Below are 9,789 nucleotides of genomic sequence, written 5' to 3' on the forward strand. Positions count from 1 at the left end.
GCGTCCCGAGGGGAGGGGAGTTCTGGGAAACGCGGGCGGATCGCACCGAAAGTAATGCCTCCCGTTTATTTCCATGAAAACTACAACAGATAGAGTGAGCACAGTAACGGTATTTGACAGAGCAGATTCTCAGCCACAAGACACTACTTTCCAGCGCGGTCACCACCATCAGCTATGCATTGTCACCCGTGATGAACGAGAGCCCGCATGCCACACTCAGAAGAATCTGCACCAGTGGACGTGACCCACTGCTTCACAGTCACTATGGCAAACATCACTGCTAGGAAAATGTTGCCCACACAGTCCGTCTTCCATCGGCCCAAACAGAAGGCACCGAGTGCACTACATGATGGGTGTGGTACGAGAGCCCAGCCAAGATCTGCAGTGTGCTCCACAGTCTTCTAAATGGGATGTGGCCTGCCATTATGGTGTTACAAGGGAAAGGTTGTCTTCTCTGGCCTGACTGGCAGTTCGAGCCTTCAGCTCAGTCAGAGGTCGGAGTTAAAGGTTTGTCCAAGTTCCAGGAAATCCAGAAGGGTCGCCCCTTTCCTGTCCCAAAAGACAATGCCCATCTCTTTACCAGCTGAAGGCAGTGTCTTGAACATTTTCTTTGATGGAGAATTCACATGTCACTACTCCATGGCCTGCCACCCCGTCTCTAGCTCGTATTGGTGATACTGCATCTCATCACAGGTAATGATGTGATCCAGGAAGCTGTCACCTTCGGCCTCATACTGGTTCCATGGGACCTGACAAACTCTCTCACAGTTGCCACTGCTGAAACACACCGCCCATCGCCTTGCTGTGCTCACATCCACTGTTTGGTCTCCATTAACACTCAGCATGTATTGATGAATGTCAGTGGATGCCATTTTTTCTTCACGGAGGAATTGAGTGGCACAGCTTTGCTTCATACACACATCCTTATCAGATGCCATTCTTCAGCCTGCCCCTCTGCTGCCATCTGTCACAAGGCAATGACATATAACAATACTGGTGGGAATGTTCGACCTGTGCTGCCATATCCCCAACATCCGCCTCCGATGCTGTGGGCCAGTATAACGAAATACCAGGCATTACTGTTGGAACAGACCTAGTATATTACTAGAATAGTAATGCGCAATTTTTTGCTTTTACAGCAAAAATATTATGTATTGTTTGGTATTCTGGGAAACCTTTTACTTTCTCCTTTTTGACTTTTTTATGACATGCTTACAGAATTGTAGGTGATGATGACGGAGGAAAGCTTTTTACCCCAGAGGAATACGAGGTGTACAAAAGAAAGGTGCTGCCCATCCGGCTGCAGAACCGTCTGTACGTCAGCTGGAGATCCCCCACGGGCATGGACTGCAAGCTGGTGGGACCAGAGACGTTGTGCTTCTGTACTCACCGGTGGGGTTCTTAGCTTTTTTTTCTTCACCTTTGTATTCTTTTTACATCAAAGAAACTCACATTTTTCTAGATCCAAATACAGCACAGGCAAGTTAATTTAAGGTCTGTTTTGGAAAATTAGGTTTTGAATTTGTAAGAATTTTTCTTTGAAAATCTAAATCCCAGTAACTTTTGTGCAGGCCAAAACAATTCTCTAGCCATCAATAAATTCAGCTTCAAGGCACAAGTTACTGTAGATCAGATTGATTGTGCTAGTGTTATCTGTAGATGCGATTGGTTCCGACATTGTTATCAAAATGAAATGTGATAATGATCTGTAATATTTATAAAATAGATGGATGTAAATATACCTGAAATTAAGTATCTAATTAAACATCAGTAATTAACAGTAATTAAGGTAATTAAAGATACTTCAACTCAGAAGTTGTAAGCTAAATTATAAGTCTTCTGACTAGTTTTATCACACGTACTAACAAGGTTATAAAAGCTGTTATTTTTGCCCATTTCAGGTATAAACAACACAAAACAGACTACGAAGTGATTCCCAAAGACCGTCCCATCTGCGTGCCGTGCAGAGTGAGCCACTGTCCATGCCAGTCCTACCACTACGTTCCTCTCAATGGCACACAGCCTATCCGCTGTAGGTGCAAACACTTTGCTGATCAGCACAGTGCAGCACCTGGATTTTCCTGCAACTCTTGTAAGTTACCATCAGCTTGCAGCAACCTTCGCTTGTGAACTGATTGGGAGCTGTGTCTGCCCAGAGCATTGTTAACGCTGTAACAAAGCAGTTCCTGAAGATACTGATTGTTGGTCCAGAAATGCAAATGGCAGCAAAATTCCACACAAAAGGTTTGGGAAAGCATTCAGGGGAAGCTTTTTGCTTCACTTGATTGAGGTTATTGTAATGAAACAGCAGTAATAACCATAGAAATTAAATAGTGCACAAACTTCTTGGGAGCCTCACATTGTATAAGCTGAAGATTTTTTCTTAGATTTCTGTAATATTAGTGAATTTCTATCGTGAAATCTATTTAATATGTACAGTAAAAATCATAATCAGCTTTTGCTGGATGAGGTGAGAATCACATCCCACAGGATTAACATAAAATATTTATGTTCTGTTATGACAGCCTTTCAATTGTTTGCTCTGAGTAATGTGTAAAACCTAAATGTGCATTTGGATGGTTCAAAGTGGAATCTTAGAACAAAAGGTTTTAAATAATCATTTATGTTCTACACTTCTTGTTGTGTTTCTTGAAAAGAGCAGGCACTTCTGAGAGCTTCACAGATGGCACAGAGAAGGGCTAAGACTTGCTTCAGTGTCGTTTTATTGTACTAGTGCTGCTCTATCCCAGCTGTCAAACATGGTAGATAAATTAGATGTAATATTAAAATTTTAAAAAGTAATTAATGCATGGTACGTGCAATATTTTGTATGAAAATACAGAGTAAGAACTCTATGACTGAAGAGTGCCCAAAATGAAGTAAGCAAGCCTTTCACAGTTCTAAGAATGCTCTACAAAATGATCTGTAACTGAGATTAGTTACGGGAGGTCATAAATAGGTTTGTAATGCAGTCCTAAAAGAATAATGAAACATTTGTAGTTCTTGTCCAGATCTCCCTCCAGCAGGGGTTTACAATATTTGATCTGAGCCTTACTTAGGGTAGATACACCTGCCCTATATCTGTTTCATATTGTGATGAAATGAGGCTGAAATGCTTTAGCAAAGACCAAATCATGTACAAGCTTCCCCATAGAATATGTGGCTGGATGCTTTTGCAGTAAAGAAACTCTAGTTTTTTACAAGATCAGTTTGGAGAAACAGCGTTTTGTCTGCTGTGAAGTATAAATTCCATTATCATCTCGCTCATAACATTTATTTCTTTGTTAATTAGGTTCCACGTGTTCAGGATTTCACAGTTGCTTTACCTGTGGCTGTGGTCAGCCAGCATATGCACATGAAACAGTAGTGGAAACTAAACAAGAGCGGTTAGCCCAGGGAAGGCCAGTGGGGCAGGATGTTCCCTATGCTGCAATGGGAGGACTGACTGGGTTCAGTTCACTGGCAGAAGGCTACATGAGACTTGATGACAGCGGAATAGGTGAGTGCAGCTGACCTAAGATGAAATTTGAGTGCTCCAACTGGGTATTTTTGTGAAGTAGTCATTCAACAGAGACTTTCAGAATCTGAAGGTTAACTGGATCAAAAGGAGTAGGACTTAAAGACAGATTTTTTTTCAGCAGTCCTTATGTATGAGGAGACCACTGTCCTGTCCAACCTCCCCTAGTGACATGATGTTCTGTCAATAATTTCAGTGTTCAGCACAGTAGCTTCTAGCTGAATTGTATGTATTTTAAAGATAATTCTGCAACTTCTCTTTTTTTTTCTCATTTTCATTTTGTATTTATGTTAATCCTTTAGCATAATTCTGCCCAGATCTTCCTTTTTTATATTATTTCAACATTAATGTCCCCCCCTCCCCCCCCCCACTAGATCAGTGCCCGTTCTGCACACACACACACGCACACACACAAAACATTTGGACTTAGAAACCTCTGCTGCTCTGAGGTTTTGTGTCATATAGTAATGGATGCATTCTATCCTGAAATACTGTTTTATTTATTACTTCCATGCACTCTCTGCTTCTTTTTTCATATTCAGATCTTCTTTCCTGGGTTTGTTGTGGTTTAGAAGCTATACTGTAGTCTTAACTAAAGACTTTCATTTTTTTTTAAGTCCATCTTCTTTAACGTTTTTCTTGCAGTGTTGTTTGTATGAATCTGTTCCTTTGTTTTGATACCAGCATCTATGTTTTTAATGCATTTTGCAAAGTGAATTTTTGTTTTCATTCAACTTATTATTTTTTTTTAACTAGGGACTCCTTCTGCTGAGCTGTTAGAATCCCCTGTAACCAGCATGGATCATCCATTTCTAAAGGCATTTCAGGGACCTTCTAGCTCTGCTCAGACCATCTCGCAGATAGCAGGTGGCATATTAGTAGAATAATACTTCTTACAATAAGTGTATCATATAAAATCTAATTTATTTATGAGTTGTAGCATGTTTAGGGATAAGAATCAAAGTTAAATACTAAAACAAGTCTTGATGCCTACTTATCTGGAAGTTAGTGTAGTTGTTTAGCTCAATCCAGTAAGAATGCCTTCTGCCAGAAAGTCTTTTCTGCATGGAATTAGGAATCAATTATGCTTGCTTTAGATCCCTTCTTTTAAAAAGTATTTAGCCATTAATATCACTGCTCAATTCCTGTTTATCATAGCTGCCAGCCTTAGACTAAAAGGGATGCTCATTAGTTCAACTTCTGGGGTTTGTTACTTGCATATAAAGGTATTTTACTACATCCATACTACATCTCATTTTTAAACTAGTTTTGCCAATACTGTGGAATAGAGTGTTTCATTAATGAAAATGTTTTCTTGTTTTTTTTTTCTCTATAGGTGGTTCCAGTGCCACAGCACAAGTTTCTCATGAAAGGCGTTCAGAAGAAGATGACATGGCTTATTTTGAAAAACGTTATCAGGAGCGGGCAAGTTATTGTATTTATTGCTTAATTTAAATACATTCTCACAAAGTGATGGCTAAGGTAGTTAAACATCTAATTGAAGTGGCATATAAATATATTATGTCATCTCTTCATGTGAAAAACCAGCCTATTAAGATAAGGTTTGAAATACAATTATGTGCTGTTGCAGGATGGTAGTGGTCAGTCATGTCTGGATGGTATTTGCCTTAAACAAATGGATTTTTATTGTGTTAACTCTTCATTACACTAAAAAAAACTGCTAAGAGCTTAACTGCTGTTACACTTGCTTCTTGCAACAAGAACACTGTTGGAGCTTTGTGAAACTTTAAATCATTTTCTTTATTTTGGAAATCATTACAAAATGTGGTCAAATGTTGCAAATATGGGATCAATTTATAGGAGAAAATGTTATCATAACAATCAAATTGCTAAGTCTTTTCTCCATGCCAAGATTTTCTTTTCTCTGCAAAAGTTAGAAGGGATTTCAGTTACAGACCTCACAACTCTAAATAAGGAAAGATGTTTTACAGGAATGCTTAGCAGTCAGCTTGCTACTATGCATCCTTTGCTTATTTTTGGTGTTACACAGGGAAAAAAAAACATGTTAAAAATACTGTTTTCTTTCTCCCTGCATTTCTGATAGCTACATACCCCTTTTGTATAATTGCTCTAAATAGGATTTCATTCACTTTATCACTTTATGATTTCAGTCACTTTTATATCTTTTATCACTTTTATAATAATACACGAGGAAAATTGTTGCTTCTGAAACCAACAGTTATATTTGTTTGTACTAATTAATAAGTCTTACTACAAAATGGATGAGTTAAAATAGGTGCGTGCTGGCAGATCATACCATGCTCTAAGAGCCTACTGTGTGGAAAAACTTGCTGAGAAGAGGTGACCTTGTGCTGTGCAAGGTGTTGAGATGCAGGTTTAACATCTACTTCAGCAACAAAATTTCATTGTGATTTTGTGCATGGTGGTTGTTCTGTGTCAGTTACACTGCTGTAATAAAACACCTTTAATTTTCATTGAGTTTAAGATTAATCCATGAATTGAGGGACTTTGGCCTTGAGGGAATACCTACATTGCCATTATCAGAAATAAAGGCAGTCCTGGCTTGAATAGCAGAGGAGCGGCAGAGCTATGAAAGCACTCCTTTGTCACTTGATTCAAAAGTGAGCATCTCTGGGTTGAGCTAAGAATAATCTCTACCTCTCTCTGTCCCATAAATCGCTGCTAAATTTGTAGAGGCTCAATATTGCATTATTAGCCTACTTGCAAATTAACTCTTGAATCACTGTTGTGACTTTCTTTCTAACAGCTGAAAAAGGAGAAGGCTGCTAAAGGAAAAGAGAAAAGTCTGGTGCCATCAAAGAAGCCATGAGTTTAATGAATAAATATTAACTACATGGTTAATCATTTATTACTTGTTGATTACATGTTAATTACATATTAATTGTTTAGTGAAGAATATTTTGTCACTGTACCTATTTGTTTACTTCCTTCTTCCCTTCTTTATTCAGTTCTGTTCTTTTATCAAAATTAATTTTTAATTATCTTGTAATAAATTTGGTACTTTAATCCAAGTGTTTCTAGTTGCTAGAATTGCTATATAAGTATTAAAGTTATATAAGTATGGAAAATCATATTTAGAGATTTACAGAACTGTTACTGTCGGAGAGAATAAGCGTGTTTTAAAGCATTACATTGCAGCAGGGCAAAGGAAGTATTATACATCCTGTTCTTAGACTTTCATGATACACTTATTTTATAGAATTGCTAGGACTCATCTTGTTCCTGGATTTGTACTCGGTTGTGTTTGTTTTATTAAAGCTAACATTTTAATCGTTAAATCATTCATTTTTCTTTCTGTTGGTTTCGTCTCCATTGCATATAATTGAGATGTACCTTTTGTTTCTCACACTTCTCCAGGCTCTGTTCTTCCAGTGTATATTTGTCATGTCTGAAGTTCCATGTGCTCACAATTTCCATTTCCACCCATTCTTACTGGCTAGCTGAAGGGATCCTGCTGTCTGCATAGCAGTGACTGTTAGACTGAACTTTTGACAGTATAAAGTGGAAATGGATATGCTATTTATTGCACATAAGTAATTATATATCGCTTGATATAAAGTTCTTTAACCAACAGGTTCTCTTTCATCATGTCTAATGCAAGAGTCCCTCAAAATGGGAGATGTCCATTCGTTTTGTCTGTGCGCAGCTGTGGCAGAATATATGGTACTAAAGGTTGTGGACATTTGTGTGAAGACTTAAAATTTTTAACGCTGTGTGGTGCTTTAGGTCTGTTAAGTAGCATGATACTGAAAACCTGGCTGAGGCTGCAGGATGGTTGGAATTAGGAGGCAAAAATTGTGCCTGAGTTAACTTTGTAGGCTCGCCTGAAAACAGAGATGTAAGGCTGTTTGTCCTTCAGAGCTCTTGAACATGGCTCTTGGACTGAAGGCTTTCAAGTGGTAAGTGTCTGCTGAGACTTTATAGCAAGAGCTGGGAGAAGCTTTAAAAGCTTTGATTCTCATCAGAGAGCTGAATGTGGTGCCTGTATGTGCCATACTGGCAGAGGAAATCAGGTGAGGTGGAATGCATTTGGACAACTTCCTCTTTTCTTCAAATAGCAGCTGTGCAAAAGAAGGAAGGCTTTCGGAGTGCGTGTGAGTCATAGAGTGACTGATGGAGGTGGCTGGATCTGAGTGCAAACAGAATAAAGGCTTGATTACCCAAATTCAAGCAGGAACAGTGACTGCTCTGCCCAGTACTGTGTGCTGTGGTGCTATTACCTTAGTTTAAATGCATTATATATTCAAGTGTATACTGAATGTTTAAAACGTATCTTTACCTTTAAATTCTACATTCTCCCTCTTCTGGTTCTTATAAGCAATCATTTCTACAGTACCTCTACTTGAGTGGTTTCACAAAAGAATTACAAGAAAAACCCCCCCTCCTAAACACTTCTAAAAAATGGCAAATATACAGAAAAATATATATATATATTTCTGTTTTCCAAGAGATTACTACAAAGTAAAGTGAGAAATGTATTCCAGTAGTCTTCTATTTATCCCTATAACTGTAGCCACTGGAGAACACAGTTCCAGAAATGTATGTGTTCATTTCAAAGATGAGGTGTATCACAACAATATACTTTACAGGGGAGAGGTTTTAATAGTTTCATTTCTCCACTGGAAGAGGGAAAGAAAAAAGGAAAGGGAAAGGGCAGAGGAAGAGGAAAAGAAGGGAAGGAAGGAAGGAGGAGAAGGGGAAAGGAAAGAGGAAGGCGAAGGGGAATGAAGGGACGGGAAAGGAAAGGGAAAATGGAAAAGGAAAAAGGAAAAAGGGAAGGACAAAGGAAAGGATTTAAGTTAAAAATACTTGCCAATTTTAAATGCTTGATTTGCCCAAATCCAGTTTTACTGAACTTGACACGTCATTAACTCTTTTTCATCCTAGTCAATCTGTTAAAATTTTGTTCTATGCTTAAACTCATTTAAAATTTCCAGTATAATGACACTAAAAAGTCATTACATGTAATACTTTATAGTTGGAAAAATAGTGGGATTTTAAAAATATCAACTGCATTAGATATTGTGCAGGAGTTCTGACCTCTCTTCACCAGTGCTGATGACTTTCAAGTAAAAGAAAGTTGGTTTGTTGCTACAAGGCATGCTTTTGACTTCTTGGTACTACACTGTAGAACATCTTGCAGAATTTTTAGTATCCTTACATGAAAAAATAAGTGAAATATATTTTAAAATGTTGCTGGCTGTGAATGAAAACTGGAGACTGCTGTCATGTCTTATGTGGAATTTGCAGATCAGAATGACTCTCAAAGTAACTAATCAGAAATTATCCTAAAAAAAAAAACACATAATTTTTGTACTTCTATTAAAAAAAAAAAAGGAATTTTGTTAAAGGTAAAAGCAGAGATCAGGTGCTGAAGTGTTTGCCACTGACAGTGTTCATTAAACAGCTCAATTTCATGTGCACTTGTTGAGTGCTTCTTTCCTGAGAGAGATCCTGGACTTTGAACGGAATGTTGGAGGGCAGATAAGTTATCGCTTTATGATTTATCTGTGTGCATCTATCTGTCATTCAGCTGCACACATTAACTACTCCTGACTCTGATCCAAGGAATCGGGCACAGGAGATACAGGAATTTGTCATATAGAGTGCTCTAACCCGTTAAAATGTAATTGCATAGGTCTGAGGTAGCACTTAGCAACTTTTTGTGTTTAGAATAATTGGCTTTCAAACGAGTATTTGCCATTATTACAATGCTCAGAGTAGAAGATAATTTTTTTCACTAGTTTTCATTCTCCTATGGAAGAACTGAGGTGTAATATTCATGACACTAAAGACTAGCCAGTGATAAGGGAAGGAGAAGGGGTTCCTTCTGATTCTCTGCTTCTCTGATGCTAAATATAAAATGTGTGTCTTTCTCAGGTTGGGAGGAAGGGAACTGTGTGAATTCACAGCCAGCAATGGTGCAGAATGGTGCAATCAGTGCAGAATTACTTTTGCAAGTTGTCAGAGTCTTTCAAGCACGTCGTGCATATTAAACGGCTCGTTGACAGGTCTCTGTAATGCATTGATCGGGCTGCCCAGGGGAGCGGTGGGCTCACCGTCAGTGTGCGTATGGCACTGAGGGACGTGGTCGGTGAGCACCATGGGGATGGGCTGGTGGTTGGGCTGGATGATCTCAGAGGTCTTTCCCAAACTTAACGACTCTATTCTAGTATTCTAATGAAAGCAGAAGCCTGCTGCTGCTCCAAAACGAAGCGGTAAATGCGCCCTGCTCCCGCCCCCCTCCCGCAGGACCCCGCTCCCTCAGC

At 38.8% G+C, this 9,789-nt stretch overlaps 1 protein-coding gene across 2 annotated transcripts; it reads left to right on the plus strand.

Moving 5' to 3' along the window:
• Window positions 1-8: 8 nt before the first annotated feature.
• On the plus strand, window positions 9-6,801 carry FAM221A (family with sequence similarity 221 member A). Of its 2 annotated transcripts, XM_010712772.3 has the most exons (7): window positions 10-693; window positions 1,219-1,392; window positions 1,902-2,092; window positions 3,293-3,499; window positions 4,274-4,384; window positions 4,854-4,942; window positions 6,267-6,801. In XM_010712772.3, exons 1-7 carry the CDS (start codon window positions 614-616, stop codon window positions 6,327-6,329), a joined length of 915 nt encoding a protein of 304 aa, XP_010711074.1. In that variant the 5' UTR covers window positions 10-613; the 3' UTR covers window positions 6,330-6,801. The 2 variants fall into 2 exon arrangements, with proteins under 2 accessions (XP_019472009.1, XP_010711074.1); XM_019616464.2 differs by lacking the exon at window positions 1,219-1,392 and having other exon boundaries at window positions 9-693.
• Window positions 6,802-9,789: the final 2,988 nt, after the last annotated feature.

Source organism: Meleagris gallopavo, chromosome 6 (assembly GCF_000146605.3).
Source record: "Meleagris gallopavo isolate NT-WF06-2002-E0010 breed Aviagen turkey brand Nicholas breeding stock chromosome 6, Turkey_5.1, whole genome shotgun sequence".
Lineage (NCBI taxonomy): Eukaryota > Metazoa > Chordata > Aves > Galliformes > Phasianidae > Meleagris > Meleagris gallopavo.

Coding starts and splice junctions, on each gene's coding strand:
- FAM221A (XM_010712772.3), top strand. CDS start 614: ATGGAGAATTCACATGTCACTACTCCATGGCCTGCCACCCCGTCTCTA. Junction 4,385..4,853: donor GACCATCTCGCAGATAGCAG/GTGGCATATTAG, acceptor TTTTCTCTATAG/GTGGTTCCAGTGCCACAGCA. Junction 4,943..6,266: donor AAAAACGTTATCAGGAGCGG/GCAAGTTATTGT, acceptor TCTTTCTAACAG/CTGAAAAAGGAGAAGGCTGC.